The following is an 18,760-nucleotide window of genomic DNA, read 5'->3' as shown; positions in this document are numbered from 1 at the left end:
ATGTATTTTACCAACTTAAAGCAAGAGTAACTTTTAGTACTCGAATACCTCATAATTGAATAATCTGGTGTCAAAAATACTTAAAAATTAATGACAAAAATTTTGCTATAGAATAACTGTTGACCTACCCAAAACGGACGCCTATGACCAGTACTAGAAATTCGCAATTAATAAAATCGATTAACCTCTGGAATAAAAATAAATGTAACAGTTTTCGTCTTTCTAAATAGTTTTTTTTTAATTTTTTTTTTAAATTGAAAGAACGAAAAGTTTTCAAATCGATTTTTCTAGAAAACGGTGTATCCCATCGACTTAAAGTAAGAGTACATTTTAGTACTAGAATACCTCACAATTTAATAATTCAGATTCAAAAATGCTTAAAAATGAAAAACAAAACAGTTAGGCGATAAAATAACCGTTGCCCTACCCAAAACAGACGCCTATGACCGGTGCTAGAAATCCGCAATGGATGGAATCGATTCATTTCTGAAAAGTTAATACGCATACCAATTTTCGTTTTTCTAAATAGAAGTGTTCTGGGGGTATTTAAGAAAAACTAATTACATGACGCCATCTTCAAAGAGCTCTAGCTCCCTTAGGAAGCATTTTCGGACTAGGTGAATTGGGTTAAATTGTCTTAAAATTACCTGAGGAATCTCCTGTCTTCGTTTGTCGGTAGAGTTTCTGGACACACTGTATAATTCTCTGTTTACACAGTACCAATTTAAAGCAACATATACATTTTTGAAATCAGATCAAAAAGAGAAATCCATAATAAAAATTTTATGAAGTTAAAAAGGAAGTAAATTAGGAGCAAAAGCGATGGACTATTGGTTTCGGTCTCTTCCTCCAGCTTTATAAATTATATCAGTTTGACTTATACTTAAAAAATCATTATAAAATGAAGAAACATGATTTTGTACTGTCATAATATGTCTCATAAAATTGATTATTAATTACATAAACAGTACTATTATGTAAGTTCGCGAAATAGATCCATTTTAATTTAAATTTACTGTTTATTTATTTTTTTACAAAATAAAAAACAGGTTTAACCTTTTTTTAATACCGTGATCTCTTTTAAATTTAGTACTTCAACTTTTTCAATTTTTAGATTGCTTCTACTGATTTGATTCCAAGAATGTATTTATCACATTTTGCTTCAAATTGCATTGTTTCTGAAAATAAATGAAAAGTTTTACGTTCTTCTCTTCTTACAAAACTAATAAATGAAGAACTGACATAATAAATAAATCGAATTAAGTATAGTTATACTAGTGCGTTAATAGACTATTGAAAAATAATTCACATATTTTTAACATTTTATCTAATAACTTTTAGTCCTGTCTCCTTACCTACACCGTATCTACTCGTGTACTTTCATTGTTTGAAAATATTTTTAACTTTTTTGCATTTGAAATTAAAAATTGCCAATTTTTTAAAGTACAGTGGAACCCCGATAAGTCGGCCCCCGATAACCCGGAAGTCCGGCTAACCCGGACCGATTTTCATCAGACAAGCATTTCAACAATAAAAATGTATGTAATATAATATTTGAGAGATAATGCGTATTTGTGTAATTTGAACTATACGATTGTAAAAATGACTCATTGCACACGGCGGCAGAGCGACGTTCATTGTCTCGGATTATTGGAAACAACAGGCACCTGTTATTTCTTTATTTATTTCAAACTGTCTTAACATTGTTTAAAAAAGATTAAAAGACTATTTAAAAAGAAATTTTTAAAAATTGGTCTTAGTCTCCACTGCTCTTAAAAAACATAACAGCGTTCCGATTGTGACCGTATTGTGTGTAGTACAGTTGTATTTCAATTATAACGGAGTTTATCTGTAAGTATACCGTATTTTATTCATTTTTACCATACTCTCCGGCTAATCCGGATTTTCGATAACTCGGAAAGGCCGTGGTCCCGATTAATCCGAGTTATCGAGGTTCCACTGTAGATATGTTAATATTAAATCTATCTAATCTAAGGCCCGTCACTCACTATCAGCTATAACTAACAGGTACGCCTATACACGTACGCCTGTCAGGTATGAGGAGCACACATACTCTTCAGGCATACCTGTCAGGTATACTTGAAGATATACCTGTCAGGTATACCTGATAAGTTTGTTAGTTCATCATGGATTCTCCCAAAGAGTAATCTGCTTTCTCTTCTTATTTTTTGTAATTTCTGCGAAACGTAAAAACAGACGAAAGAAACACAAACAATGGTGTAAGAGTGTAAGCAGTGGCGTAGCCAGGAATTGGATTTGGGGGGGGCCACCGGGGGTCTGGGGGTATGGAATACCCCCAGGCAAAATGGAGTCCGGGGGTCCACCCCCGGAAAATTTTTGAAAATTAGACCTTGAATTGGGACTCATTTAAGCATCAAAATCTTAGGTTACAAATAACTTTATTATAGTTTTCAATTCCTCTCGAAAAGGAAAAATCAACGACATTTTATTTTGTTGATTAAAACTTTAGGAAAGATGTAAAGTTGTATGTTAATGATCCTTGAGTCATAATTTGATTGATGCTCTGTCATACTGTATACTCTGCCACTTTCTTATTGAAAAATACTCATATTTTAACAGATCAAAACCCATAAATATTACAAGTAATGTTCATAGAAAGGTTTCGAAACTCAATACAATTTTTTATTCGTTCATAACATTTATTATGTGCACAAAATTAGCAAGTTTACTTTCAATACAATCCTGAATTGGTAATACATATGAAGATCTGCCCTACTAATGGAACTGCAACCTTCTTGGAGTTCTTGTGTATTGGTAGATAATTTCTTCTGTCTTCACTTGCAAACCTCGATGTATGGATAAGAGTACAAGGGAAGTGAGCCTTTCTTCACCTATTGAATTTCTTAAATAGGTCTTCAGTCTTTTCAGTGTTGAAAATGATCTGGAAAATTAAAAAAGCTGGAATCTTTTGAACTTTAAAGTGAGGTAATGAGTAATATTACTGACAAGCTGTCTAGTATTATTAAAAATTGTTACAACTTCAATAAATTACAATGAAGAAAACATATTACTAGAACAACTAAAAAGAACGATATTAACTATTTATAGTTCAAAGTAAACTCATCAAAGTTTATAGGAAATATTGTATAATAATTTACCTTTCAACTGATGCTGTTGTGACAGGGAGGACTGCCAATATACCAAGCAGAATCTTCATGTTAGGAAAAGCATCATCTTCGTCCTTCAAAGCCTTTAGCACTGAAGTAGCAGTTTTAGGCGTAACCTGGGCAATCTTCCAGTGGCTTTTCCATAACTCCCACTCCGCATTCAAGATGTCCCGGTTTGTGTGGACCAAATCGGATTGGTAAAAATCCAAGGCAGGCTCCAGATCAGTGAACTGCCTTTGTTGGATATTGCAAGGAAGTACACTGTCTAGGCCAATTAACACATCTTTGTGGCTGGTGATTCTTTCGGTCAGTGAAAATGATATTTCGTCAATATACGGGTAAAATATAGATCTCCTGTAATACTCCTCTGGGTTGTTGGCTTCTACGTTCGATCTAAATCTTTGTGTGCCTACGACTCTCGGGGTTTTTGGTTTGATACCAAGTTTCTCTTCCATATCTTCAGCTCTTCTATACAGTTGTAAGAACTCTTTGTCGCCTTCTTTTCTCATTTCGGAAAATCTTTGTTGTACCAACTCAATCTTGAGCATAGCTGAACTCAAGTCGATCGACTCTTTTTGCAAATACTTGGATACTATGTATGTCAAAGACATCATTTTGTTCATAATGGTCAAAGTTATTATGAAGTCAAATTTGCACAAGCATGCATGGAAACTGGATGCTTTTGATCCGTGCTCATCGCCCCATTCAATGACTTTTTCTAAAGCACCAACAATGCACTCAAACGATTCTTGGAATACGCTGACAGCATCATGCCTCTCTACCCATCGTGTCTCTGAGGCGCTGTGGAGCGTGCTATTGTCTTTGCCTGCAGCGGACAGGGCATCTCTCAGGACTTTAGTGCGCTTTGCAGACTCACGAAAAAAGCTACACACTTCGGAAATTGTTGACAAACAGTTCCGAACACACGGGATTTTGCTGGCGTCACTGAGGCATAAGTTCAGGCAATGTGACGAGCAGTGGGTATACACAGCTTTGGGGTATTCTTTTTTGATCAGAGCCTGTACTCCTGTAAAAGCTCCGCGCATTGCTGAAGCACCGTCGTATCCTTGGCCTCTTATATTGTTCAAATCCAATCCAAACTTCTTAAGCTGACTTTTAATTGTTTCTGCAAGCCCAGCTCCAGTCAAATCAAATACTGGAACAAACGTGATAAAATCTTCTCTAAGTTCCAGAATGGTACTGTCAACATATCGAAAACAAAGTGAAAACTGCTCTACCCTCGAAATGTCTGTGGTTTCGTCTGCAAGGACAGAAAAAAATTTAGCTTGGTTTACTCTTTTCAAAATTGATTCTTGTATTTGATTACCGATCAATTCTAACAGTTCATTTTGCACTGTACGACTGTAATACATGGCATTTCCTGCTGAAGACTCAATGTGTTCTGCAAGTACAGCGTCTCCATGAGCAGCTCGATATCTCAATAAAGCTCTGAAATGTCCATCGTTTGAATTAGGTTCTTCAATCCTAATGCGGCCAGAATCTCTGTGTCCACGGAATAACAATTCTTGTCGTCCAAGAAAAACTGCATTTTCTACCATACATTTTAAAACTAACCTGTTTTTTTCAATATCTTTCTTATCCTTAATAATCATCTGTTCACTAACGTCCGGCATTTTCCCGTCAAAGATTTTTTCCCGTCAACTCATCATTTTGTAGTGTTGAAATTGTTGGAAGGTTCGGGGGGGGGGCCGGCCCCCTTGGGCCCCTTCCCTGGCTACGCCACTGAGTGTAAGAAATGGTTATAGAGAAGACAATGGTTGTAGAGAAGAATAGATTTACTCATAGCAATCTCCTTAATGAATTAGGACATAAACTATTTAAGTTAAATATTATGTTTATTTGCGATTAAGCCACAATTGATTGTAATCAAAATTACATTTTTAACTAATGTATGACGTTTCTATTTCCACTCAGGAAGTCGTTGCCAAAAAAAAATTTTTCACCGAATTTTTTAAAATAGTCTTTTTTGAAAATTATTTCCGGAGTGGAAATCGAAACATTAGTTAAAAATATATTGTGGTTTCATCCCACATAAATATAAGTTTATCTTAGACTTGTCACAAGAAAGCAGTTTCAAAACCTTTTTATGAACCATCTTATTAAACAATTTTCATAAATCAGTGTTCAACGAATTGTTATTACTTTAGTTTATCTATATTATAGTATTTCTCTTCTGTTTAGAAACTAATGGTTATATCAAAGATTACTAGTCCGTTCTTTAACGGTAAAATATCGCAAAACCTCTAAATTTTAAAGAACCGCTTAGATTGACATGAAATTTGGCACACACATAGCTAACATGTCAAAGAAAAAAAGTGATATTGTGCCGATATGTGCTTTTGCCTTGGGGGTGGTTTTCACCCCCTCTTGGCGGTGAAAAAATATTCGTCCAAAGTAAGTCAGGAAATGGATAAACTGGCTAATTTTAAGTAACTTTTGTTCTATAGAGTTTTTCACTAAGTCAATACTTTTCGAGTTATTTGCAGTGAATATGTTCATTTTTTCAACAAAATAACCACGCTTTTAGACGGTTTTTCGCAAATAACTCAAATAGTAAGTATTTTGTCGAAAAAACATTCATAGTAAAAATATAGCCTGTAAAAAATTTTAAAAAATGGTGTATATATCACGTCTTTATACCTAGCAGAAGCAGAGTTATAGCTAATGAAAAATAGGTTCATATTCATCAAATTCCAAATGAAATACTTTAACGTGAAATAACCAAAAATGAAGCACATTTCGGGGAAAACTTATTAAAACTTATTTAAAGTTTTTAAAAAAAGCTTCATTTTTGTTTTATAAAAAAAGTTTCTAGCATCAAAAGTAAACAAGTTACGCTCAAAATAAAGTTAGTTCCTTTTTGTTTTGGTAAAAAATTTGAGAAAATCACCCCCTAATTAGTATCTTAAATGAACTTAATCGTTACGACTTCACAAGTTTCTTGACTCGTGTATGTATTGTTGATATGATCTGTAAGTTTCATTGGTTCAAAGTCCTTATTGTTGAAAAGGCTGTAGTTAAAAGAGGTTGAATGAGTCACTGATCACGAATATATGCAAATTTAGAAACACCAAATCTTATTCAATTTTTGTCTTACAGAAAAACAAAAAAATACATGATATTCAGAAAAACAATGCTGACTTTTTTTGTTTTTCGAAATTTTTGGTATCTCTAACAATTTTTAAGTTATTTTAAAAAAAGCATATTTTTCAAAACTAAATTTTTAAAAATTTTACTTTGAAACCAAATTTTTTCAAAAATAAGCACTTTGAATCAATGAAACTTACAGATCATATAAACACAACATAAGTAAAATAATTTGTGGAGCGGTAACGATTAATTTCATTTAAGTTGCTAATTAGGGGGTAGTCTTCCCGATTTTTTTTGCCAAAACAAAAGGGACCAACTTTATTTTGAGCGTAACTTGCTTAAATTTAATGCTAGAATATTTTTGTAAAAACAGAAATAAAGCCTTTTTAAAACAATTTAAAAAAGTTGTAAGGGATTTTCCCCAAAAAGTGCTTAATTTTTTGGATATTTCACGTCGAAATATTCTATTTGAAATTTGGTGAATATGAATCTATTTTTCATTGGCTATAACGCTTGTTCTACGAGATCCAGAGACCTAACGCGTACACTATTTTTTTTACTTTTTTATAGGCTATATTTTGCTAAGAACGTTTTTTTCGACAAAATACTTACTTTTTGAGTTATTTGCGAAAAACCGTCTAAAAATGTGGTTATTTTGTTGAAAAATGAACATATTCACTGGCAAATAACTCGAAAAGTGTTGACTTGGCGAGAAAGCTCTATAGAACAAAAGTTACTTAAAATTAGTCAGTTTACCCATTTCCGGACTTATTTTGGATATATATTTTTTCACCCCCAAGAGGGGGTGAAAGTCACCCCCAGGGCAAAAGCACACATCGGCACAATATCACTTTTTATCTTTGACATGTAAGCTATACGTATGCCAAATTTCATGTCAATCCAAGCGGTTCTTTAAAATTTAGAGCAAAAACCGTGAAAGAATGTACTATACTATACAGTTAAATTCTCATAATAAAAAATTAATTTCAAAATTCCTAAAAAATTCATCAAAACAAAAAATCATCCTATCCCGTACATGCAGTTTTTTTTTCTTCGTTTTGGGTCCTTCGCATCTAGTAACAAAAACTGATAATTTCAGTTGGTTCAATCGTTAGAAACAGATGATTTCCTTGTAGTAGAGGATACGATTTTGGGGTTGATCGAGACCGATCTGTTTAATGGATAAAAATTATTGGATACCTAATTTAGTAAGTATATTAACAATTATAAAAAAAATCAAGTGGTGCCCAATAAAATTTTGTTCTGACAATAATTAATTAATAATTAAAAAACGGCTTTTTTATAAATTAAAAAAAAATTCTACTCAGGTAGGTGTTATTTCAGAATTTTTGGATCATCCTCAACAAAAAAGGTATTTTGTAATTTTTCTCTAAGTTGGTCGTTTTCGAATTATAAACAATTCAAATCTGAAAAAAGAATGAAAGATGACGAATAAGTCTCAAAAACACAAGTAAAAGATTTTTGAGATTACGAAGTACTTCTTCTATCAGGTCCCGATAAAAATATTTACCATATAAAACCAATAAAATATTTACCAATATTTTACAATGAAATAAGTCCAAAATATAAGAACTGAAAGAATAAGTTTTGAACTTGAGTTTAGATATTTCATAATTTCAAAATAGTTATTTATGTACCAAGTCAGTAAAGTGACACTTTATCGAACGAGTCTTGATATTACGAGAAGAGCGAGCGTAGCGAGCGAGGCGAGTAACAGACGAGTTCGATAAAGAGTCTTTACTGACGTGGTGCATACAAAATTTGATCGCCAACATAATTTGATTGGAAATCAACTTTTGAAACAAATTGGAATTTGAATTCGCACCTTAAAGTTGACTACGTAAGAGTTTGGGCTCTGTAATAATTTAAAAATAATATAAAATTTATAAAATAAATTGAATAAAAACCTGTCGTTTATTTAACTTCTTTAAAATCTCATTATAACACTACACAATTTTTTTAATTTGATTATCTTCATTATTTCATAAAATGAATCATCTTAATTTTTAATAATCCGTGAATGAACAACTGGGAAATGAAGTACTGAAAGCTTGACAGCTTGGATAATGCCAAAATATATTTTATCTGCAATTTCACTATCTACAATAATTTGATATTGGTTTTAACACTTACTTGCAATTTACAATTTAAGAACATTTTAAGATTTAGACGTCATAATAATTTCATGACAGTGATGACAGATAACTTTTGCAATATGGCCGCTTTCGATTGTTAATCGATATTTATCAATATTGAATAATTACTAAATCGGTAAAGTTTTAATTTATTTTATATATAATATATTTACAAAATACTACAGAATTTCACTTTTTGACATAAATTTAATTGTTAATAACGCAAATTGTGTACAATATTTTTAATACTTAAAGTAAATAAATTTTAAGTTTAAGTTCACTCAAATTCTCGCCATTCGATTACTGTCATCAACTGAGTCGATCAAAGTGAGAGTCGATGAAAAGTCCTATTGTTAACATACTAAAGTACATAATTTTTATCCATTAAACAGATGGGTCTCCCTGATTTGATAGTTCAAATCAAAACAAAAGATTAGGTATCAATACAACGTCACTTACCAAAGAATTAATTCATTATTGTTCACTTAATTATTAATAAATTTTAAATATTTTTATTGTTGAAAACTTAAGAGTTTATACAATAATTATATTCCTACTTTATATTCTAAATTTCAAATTCTTTAACAATTAATTATTATTATTAGACAAAATGTTATTCAATCTGTAACTTAATGAGGCAGAATATTCAGTAAAGTATATCATTTTCTTTGGCAATTATTTAATAAGATTCATGGACAAGTCTAACCAGAATATATTCATTTATTGGGGGGGCAAACAAACTATAAATTGAATTATATGTGGTCCTTCTTGTGTATCGATTGCTAACGACTTTTTTATTATTACTATAAAATTTGTCGTGTTATTACTTTTATAACAGTAGCTTCGCGCTCTTCAGTTAGTCGATAGTTAAAAAAATGTTTTGGTATTTGGGAAAAAAGTTGAAAATTTGGTTCAAAATTATGAATGGTGAAAGGTTAGTATTTTGAAAATTTCTACTATTAGTATTAATTGTGAAATATATTTTTACGTTAATAAATTAGAAAAATTTCGGGTAAATGAATTTTTTTAGAATCCTGAGAAAACTAATAAGTATGTTTGAAAATTTTAAAAGCAGAATGAAATATTACATTATTACCGACGGCCGAAAGTCCCTGAAAATTTCTATAATGTTTATTTTAATAAGTTACGTGGATGAAAAATAAAAGAAAATTGAGGGTAATTCTTAATTTCAAATATCTCATTCGGAAGAATCTTTTAATTTATTATAAGGAACTTTCCACCCTCGATAATATTGTAATCTTTCATTCTGCGTTAAGATTTTGCATTTTGATCATTTAAAAAGCATTGATCCGAAATTTTGCACCTACGTTCGTAAGCTGTTATATACAAGTGTACACACTTGTGTAATAGCGTACCAGTATATTCATCAATCAACGGTAAAAGTATATTGTACAAGAGAGAAAAAAGTCATATTTCTCATGAGCGCAGAAGTTTGAAGCGAGAAATATGTCGTTTTCTCACGTGTTGTACACTGTACTTTTTCTATGGATGCGTTTTGTCAAGAGTTCAAACTTCAAAATTAAATAATGTAGGTGCTTTTACATATGTAGATTATATGCCAAAATTGAAATAAAATACATAGTATACACATATGTATGTATTTAATATTCTTAATATTTATATACTTTTATTTATTTAAAAGTATAGTTACCAGTTATATTTGAACAGTTTTGAAAGGTAATTCATGTGCATATTGTGCATGTTACTATGGAAACCGCGATTCTAGTATGGAACCCGTGAGAAAAAATATTTCTCACTGCAATGGCCGACTTTTCTCACAGCCTGAGAAATTGTTCGTATTGAATGTATGTAAGTAGTGAGAGAAGTTGCACATTGTATAGCATCCATAGAAAAAAACATTTTTTATACGAATTTCATAAAATATTTTTTATGCAAAAACCACAAAATATTTTATTTAGGTGCAATAAAAATCAGATAAATAAAAAGCCTAATTTAATTATTAATTATTTAGTAAGTATTTCGCAATATTATGAAAGTTAGTAACCACTATGCCGGTAACATATGAGTTGAGTTCTTTATAATATTTTTCAACAATGTCAGACATTTGCTTATATCCTTGTTGTATGTCTCCAATTTCATTCCTCAACTTTTGTATTGTTGCTTCTTCTTCTTCAGGTACCATCTTTGCTACGGAGGTTCACAATCATCATAGCTATTTTAATTTTTTGAGACAGCAGCCCTAAATAGTTGTTTAGCTGCATCCAAACTATTCTATCAGGTTCTTCAGCCATGAAATTCGTGTTCTTCCGATGCTTCTTCTGTCATCTATCTTTCCCTGCATTATGAGTCGCAGGATGCCATACTTCTCGCCCCGCATCACATGTCCGAGATACTGTAGCTATTGTATTGTTGCTGTTCACATCATATTCCTTGTTTTAATATCTTCATAATATATTTATTTTGTTATACGATCGTTATTATTATTTTTCTGATTTCTATGATTCTGTTTGTTCCTTTATATTCATTGAATCCTTTTGTTAGGTTTTCTGTTTTCTCGACAGCTTCTCAGATGGTTTGTTTTAATTTATTGTTATTCGATTTTATTGTTACTAGATTCTCTTGGGTTGGTAATCTAGTACTCAGAAGTTCTTGAATCCTTATTGTATGTTCTTCAGTTCTTTTATCGCAGGGTGCCTATAATTCCTTTTCCTTTCCATTTTGGGATTGATACTTACTTTGACTCTGATTAAACGGTCGTAACCACCCATACTGAAGTTAAGAATTCGTTTTTTTTTTGGTTATTTACACTTCTCCATGTCCACTTTCTATTTTTAGCTTTTTAGAATGAAAAAGTGCATGCTGTATAAGTCCTCACTTTGTAGGTAATTTAGTAACATTTAACCTCGTTCATTTGATTCTTCGAAAATTCTCCTCTGATCTGCATATGTTGATTGTTTTTATTGCCTATCTTAGCGTTAAAACCGCCCATTACAAAATAAAGTGAGCTTTTTCCATTCCCTTTGCTTTGCTTGTATCCTCATACTACAGTTCTTCTATTTCGATACCATTATAACCACTAGTGAGAGCGTAGACTTGAATTATTATCTGTTTGTAGACTATACCTTTTCCATATTTCAAGGAGGACACATAATATATGTAACTTCTTCTTCTTACTGTGCCGTCTTCTAACGAAGGTTGGAGATCATTTCTTTAAACACTTCCCTATCTTTTGCAACGTAAAATATCTGTTCAACACTGAGGTCAGTCCAATCTCTGATATTGCTTAGCCAAGGTTTCTTCTTTCTTCCCAAGCCTTTTCCAATTTTTTTACGGATTGGGCTTTCAGAGTCCAAGCTTCTACCCCATATAGTAGTTGCGACCAAATATAACATTCGACGAGCCTCAATCTAATGGCCATACTCAATTTCTTATTTGTAAACATTGACTTATATTTTATTTTTTCCAAGCCTTTTTTCCCTCTACTCTTCCTTGCATAATGACGAGAAGCAGAGAGTATTTGGCCTGGAGATCGAACTATGTGGCCCAGATAAGATGTTTTTCTTATTTCAATGGTGTTCATAAGCTTTCTGCCATGTCCAATTCGTCTTAACGTTTCTTTGCTTGCGACTTTTGCAGTCCAAGGAATTTTCAGAATACGCCTATGTAGCCACATTTCGAATGCCTCCAATGTTTTTACGGATTGTGCTTTTAGAGTGCAAGCTTCTACTTCATATAGTAGTTGCGACCAAACACAACATTCGAGGAACCTCAATCTAATGTCCATACTCAATTTCTTATTTGTAAACATTGACTTGTATTTTATAAATCCTTTTCGAGCTATTTCTATTCTGACCTTTATCTCCTCATTTTGATCTAGCTGTGAGTTTATAATTGCTCCGAGGTATTTATACTTGTCGACCCTCTCTAGCGGTTTCCCCTCCAATGTCAGATGTATGTAGTCAACAGGTTTATTTTTTGATCACCGTGTATTTTGTTTTATCTATATTCTATATGTTTTCATTATTAGGAGAATCTCTAGGAGAATTTGTAAATCGTCTATTGAAATAAATTCCATTAATTATATGTAATTGAAAAAAATACTTTCAAGTTAGTCCCATATATACATAACAGAAATAAGGAACTGTTTAAGTGTGATCCCTTATATTATTAATGCCCTGTCTCTGTTTATACAAAATGGCGATCTATTATGAATTAGACCCATTTATTTATTACATTTTGCATAATATAACGGCTCAACTAAAAACTATTCTATATAATACAAAATGTTAAAACACAAACTAACCAGGATTTTCGTCATAGAAAGACATGTTACTGATTGCTCCCTTGTAGCAGTAAAAACCAGAGGTGGCCGGGGAGAGTGAGAGAGAGGCACAAATATATTTACCGAACCATTCATGTTCTTTTTATCCTTCTGTCAATGCTAACCGGTAGAGAATTTCATTTTGTGTCTGTATCATTTAAAATCACAGTTAACACAAATTTTGAGTTAGGTCCTTATATTACTGAGGGTGCGATATTGACCTCTGTCAAACGTATATGAATACATACTTTTTTATTATATTCCATGCATTTTTTAAATAGTTTGTGTTTTTTATATGTGTAATAGATATAGGTTTATTCTTTAAAAAGATCCTCTACTTTACTACAAACAAAATAGGTTGACTTGGATTTCGTCGAACGAAACTGTTTATGAATAAATTATGAATAAATGACTCATTAAAAGTAATTAAAATATATGCTACAAATAATAAAACTTATGCAGATGCCAATGATTTAGGCATGATAAACAGTAGCCAACGATATTAAACTATAATGATTTATTATTATTGTCATTGAATCGAATTTGGTAATTTATGGATGATAAATAAATAATTATTTTTATAATGGATCATTCTACGGTCTATAGAACAATAAATCATTAAATAATACACTTAAAAAATAAATTAGTCGATTTAGGAATGATTTTATTGCAGTTTAATCTGTGATGCGTATGATAAAAATTTTGATTTATAATATACAGTGAGCACGTAAAGGCTGGAATAAATTCATTTTCTCGAGAATGGACGGTTTTGGAAAAAAAAATCTGAAACAAGTCAATTTTTAAGATGAAGTAGTTTTCAATCCTAATAACAATATTATTAATATTTAAAAATATTAAAATATTACTAAAAGATTTTTAAATTGAAGACTTATTGGTCCATTTTCTTGGTTTCCTCCATGGCTTCTAAAATTTGCAAGCCAGATGGATGTTGAAGCGAAGAAGACAAGAGGGAATTCAAAAAACTTACAATTCACGACCCCGTCTGTTCAGCTAGTTACTCAAAGAAGTAACGACCAATATAAAAATAAAATAAAAATTCCATTTTTAATTCAGTTGCAATGCGAAGGCAAAACAATCTTATTTGTCACTTACAATACGGAGAGCAGTCCAGCCCTCTGAATCGACGATTTTCGACTCTTGTTGGAGTCTCATCGGAGAGAACGTAGGCCTGCTTCTCCATACTTTAAGTGATCAACACCGAGAGTTTATTCCCCACACCGCAACTGACGTGAATGGACTAGGTGACTAGCGTCATCTGGCAATTGAAAGATGAAGTAGTTTTCAATCCTAATAACAATATTGTTAATATTTAAAAATATTAAAATATTACTAAAAGATTTTTAAATTGAAAAATTATTGGTCCATGGTCAATGGACCAATAAGTTTTCAATTTAATAGTTATTTATGATATAAGTGTTAAAAGTACACGTTTAAGGCACGCATCTGAAAGTTTGCAGAATGAGCGAAAGCGAATTCTGCAATTCACATGAGTGCCTTAAAAATGTACTTTTTAACATGCATATCATACAATAGTTTTTCTACAAACGTAATTACAGGACAATATCTACAAAAACTTTTACTTGAACTTGACTGACATTCCAATTTTATATTTTTTTGACAATACATCAAAATTGCATATACGGTCAATACGAACTGCAGTGCCTTAAACATTTTTTTAAGCACTAGTGCCTTAAAGTAGCATTTTTAACGCTCGTATGGAGTGCTAAAAATTGCATTTTTAACACGGTTGGAGAAAAAAATCTTTTAGTAATATTTTAATATTTTTAAATATTAATAATATTGTTATTAGGATTGAAAACTACTTCATCTTTCAATTGCCAGATGACGCTAGTCACCTAGTCCATTCACGTCAGTTGCGGTGTGGGGGATAAACTCTCGGTGTTGATCACTTAAAGTATGGAGAAACAGGCCTACGTTCTCTCCGATGAGACTCCAACAAGAGTCGAAAATCGTCGATTCAGAGGGCTGGACTGCTCTCCGTATTTTAAGTGAAAAATAAGATTGTTTTGCCTTCGCATTGCAACTGAATTAAAAATGAAATTTTTATTTTATTTTTATATTGGTCGTTACTTTTTTGAGTAACTTAGGTCCATTTTCTGTTGGAATTTACCAGCTGAACAGACGGGGTCGTGAATTGTAAGTTTTTTGAATTCCCTCTTGTCTTCTTCGCTTCAGCATCCATCTGGCTTGCAAATTTTAGAAGCCATGGAGGTGTTAGCAAGAAAATGGACCAATAAATTGTCAATTTAAAAATCATTTAGTAATATTTTAATATTTTTAAATATTAATAATATTGTTATTAGGATTGAAAACTACTTCATCTTTCAATTGCCAGATGACGCTAGTCACCTAGTCCATTCACGTCAGTTGCGGTGTGAGGGATAAACTCTCGGTGTTGATCACTTAAAGTATGGAGAAGCAGGCCTACGTTCTCTCCGATGAGACTCCAACAAAAGTCGAAAATCGTCGATTCAGAGGGCTGGACTGCTCTCCGTATCTTAAGTGAAAAATAAGATTGTTTTGCCTTCGCATTGCAACTGAATTAAAAATGGAATTTTGATTGTATTTTTAAGTCAAGTTTTTTTTAAATTACGACTTTTTGGCATATATCTAGTAACGTCACCGATCTGGACGTGATGACGTCATCGATGATTTTTTTAAATGAAAATAGGGATCGTGTGATAGCTCATTTGAAAGGTAATTCAATTCTCTATTCAGTAATATAAACATTAACATAATTATTTATACAGGGTGTCCAAAAAATCTTTTAAATTAAATTTGTTGACATAAAAAGAAGAATGTGTGTAATTTATTTAATTCAAAATACATTTTACTGCTATCATAAAACAGGAAAAAATGTTTATTTGGCAAATAAATATTGTTTTTTGCTTAAATTCAATATTAAAGCAGCCACCCACCAGCCCCGTGATAGTTTGAACATTTAATTTAAGCAAAGAGCCATGATTATTTTTCAAATAAACTTTTTTTTCTGTTTTCTGAGAGCAGTAAAATGTATTTTGAATTAAATAAATTACATACATTCTTAAAGGTAACTCTAAATAAACCTTTCGAGCTACTACCGAGAGGTGTACGACAATGGTTGACCCTTCTCAAATTCTACGCCACTGACGAAATTGCTATTTTAGTGTAATTTTTAGATTTTTCAATACTTTCTACGTAAATAATATTCTCTTCATTGGTAACGGCAAACTCATTAGTTTCCGAGATATTTGAAGTTAAATATGAAACGGCACAGTTATTTTGATTAATGTATGATATATGATTCATTGATTAAAATTTAAAAATTATTTGTACCCAGTACTTTAAAACTATTTGGCGGATCCTTATCATACTTGGCAGAAAGTGTAGGTACTGTACACCCTACTAAATTTATATAAATAAACGTTTCTAGCTGCTACCAGAGGCGTACGACAGGGGATAGTGACTGGTTGACCCTTCCCAAATTCTACGCCATTGACGAAATTGCTATTTTAGTGTAATATTTTGATTTTCCAATACTTTTTATATAAATAATATACTCTTCATTCGTAACGATAAAATGATTATTTTTCAAGCGACACAATACATTAATCAAAATAACCGTGCTGTTTAATTTTTAACTTCAAACATCTCGAAAACTAATGACTTTATCGTTACGAATGAAGAGTATATTATTTTCATAGAAAGTATTGGAGAATCCAACAGTTGAACTAAAATAGCAATTCCGCCAGTGGCGTAGAATTTGGAAAGGGTCAACTATTCACTTTCCCCCGTAGTACGCCTCTGGTAATAGCCAGAAACGTTTGTTTAACATAATTTAGTAGTTTGTACAGTACATATACTTCCTGTAAAGTATGAAAAGGATACGTTAATAAAATATTTTTTTTGAAAAATTGTGGCTTATTTACCATCAAAACTAGTTAATTATAAATATACTGTTCAGAAATTAGTATCCCAAGTGAAATATACAAGATTATAAATGAAAGCAATGTTTTAGAGGCTGTAACTTCGTTTTTCAATACCATTTATATCAGCGGACACCTACCTAATAGTTGATCCAATTCATTGTTCGTAGCCCTACCTAAGAAGACAATAGCAGAAACCTATACTGATTATAGAACCATCAGTTTGTTAAGCCATTTATTGAAAAATTTTCTGGAGGTAATACATGGCCGTATCTACAATAAATGCGAGGAATACCTAAGTGACATACAGTTTGGTTTCCGTAACGGGTTAGGAATGAGTTTGGCATTGTTTGGGACGAACGGCGATATATCTGTAGACATGTACCGTTGTTTTATTGACTTCCAAACGGCATTTCATCGTGTGAAACACTCTATATCGGTTGATAGAAGTTCTAAGAGACATTGCTTTGTATTGGAATCAAACAACATCAGTTTTAGTAGACGGCTTGCAATAATAGACTCTTAGTATTTGCACAGGCAAAGAGAAGCACGGTAAGAATACCTCGTGTCGCCCCTGCTTTTCAACGTTTACTCCGAAAGAATTTTCAGAAATGCACTTTCTGAAAAACAAGAAGGAATAGTTGTAAATGGTGAAGTCATCAATAATTTGCGATATGCGGACGACACAGTAGGTACCTACTCATAGCTCCTACTCAAGAAGATCTGCAAACACTTCTTAATAGTGTAGTTGAGAGCTATAAGGAAGCAGGCCTGGATCTGAACATACGGGAAAAACTCGTAGTAAGTAAACAACATCTTGGATATCAGTTCAATTTTAACGCATATATTCATTTTAGGTAACAGAGACCTAAAATTGGCATTGAGGATCCGCAACTTCGCTGCTACGTGTTGTCGTTCTTACTTTATAGTGTCGAGTCTTGGACTGACTAGAGACGGTTCCCCAATAGGAAGACGATCAGTCGGAAGACCAAGAAAACGATGAAATGACAACTTACTGGAGGGACGTTTAAAAACAGGCATATAGTTACACATGTCTGCACAAAAAGACTGTAAATTGTGTCTTGACTCTGACAACTGTGTCTTGGACTGTAAATAAAATCTATCTAAAAGACCTTGAGGCTTTCGAAATGTAGTGCTATAGAAGAATTTTAAAAGTTTCTTGGGTGGAGAAGATTAGAAACTCCACAATACTAGTACGTCTCAGCAAGATTACTGAGTTTATAAAAAGCATCAGGAAGAGAAAGCTGGAGTATTTCAAACATGTGATTAAAGGTCGCAAATATAGGTTGCTACAAAATATTATGCAAGGGAAAATATCAAGCAAAAGCAGTCCAGGACGAAGAAGAACTTCATGGTTGAAGAACTTGCAAGATTGGTAGGGTGTTGATACAATCATGTTACTTAGGATAGCTATTATGGTAACAAACGTTCTAAACGGACAAGGTAGGTACATAAAGAAGAAGAAAAAGAAGAAGAAATAATTAATTCATTGTTATAGAATAATTCTACTTTCAAAAAATAAAGAAGACTTCATGGAAGCAAAGAATAAAATTATTTATATCACGGATCTTTTTCGACTCGTACAAGCGAAAATAAGATTTTTCATAAAAGTCTATGTTTTATAGAAGTTTAATTAATAATGAAAGTAATAGCGTGCAATTATTATAATGTTTAGCGTTTTAGTGGATGTAGAGCGTTTAAAATCTTCATGGTGCAATTTCTTCTAATAATGATAAAATGCAAACCGTTTGTGAAATCACAACAAATACTTGAAGTAATGAGTAAGGCAAAAAGTGAATTAATTGAAACAGACTGTATGACTTGTACACACTTCTAAATAGGTCAAATCGGCAAACAGGTGTATGTTCTCAAAGAAATTGAAAGTGTGTAAAAAATTTTTAATAATCAGTCAAGTACTTTCAACACATAACGTGCCATCATCAGAGCTTCCTAAAAGGACATTTAAGATAAGAGATTTTTTATAAACAAAAGATTGAAAAAACTTACGTCCTCTTATAAATCCTTCATAGAAGAGCAATTGTTAAAATTCACATGATAAATCATGGATACTGG

At 32.1% G+C, this 18,760-nt stretch overlaps 1 protein-coding gene across 3 annotated transcripts in view; it reads left to right on the top strand.

The window, feature by feature from the left end:
• LOC114332687 (acyl-CoA Delta-9 desaturase) overlaps positions 1 to 18,760 on the top strand; it is a 109,583-nt gene that overhangs the window by 48,012 nt on the left and 42,811 nt on the right. The window contains exon 1 of one of the 3 annotated variants that reach the window (XM_050646608.1): positions 1,789 to 1,851. The exons of 1 other annotated variant lie outside the window; for it this stretch is intronic. Coding sequence is in view for 1 of the 2 variants with exons in the window: in XM_028282514.2 (XP_028138315.2) it covers positions 9,292 to 9,350 (59 nt within the window). In the remaining variant the exon portion in view is untranslated. Of the gene's footprint in view, positions 1 to 1,788; positions 1,852 to 9,197; positions 9,351 to 18,760 lie in introns of those variants that run through there. One more of the 3 variants, XM_028282514.2, reaches the window with a different exon arrangement.

This window comes from Diabrotica virgifera, chromosome 1 (assembly GCF_917563875.1).
Source record: "Diabrotica virgifera virgifera chromosome 1, PGI_DIABVI_V3a".
In the NCBI taxonomy this organism is placed as follows: Eukaryota; Metazoa; Arthropoda; class Insecta; order Coleoptera; family Chrysomelidae; genus Diabrotica; species Diabrotica virgifera.
This window is presented reverse-complemented; position numbering and strand designations above follow the sequence as displayed.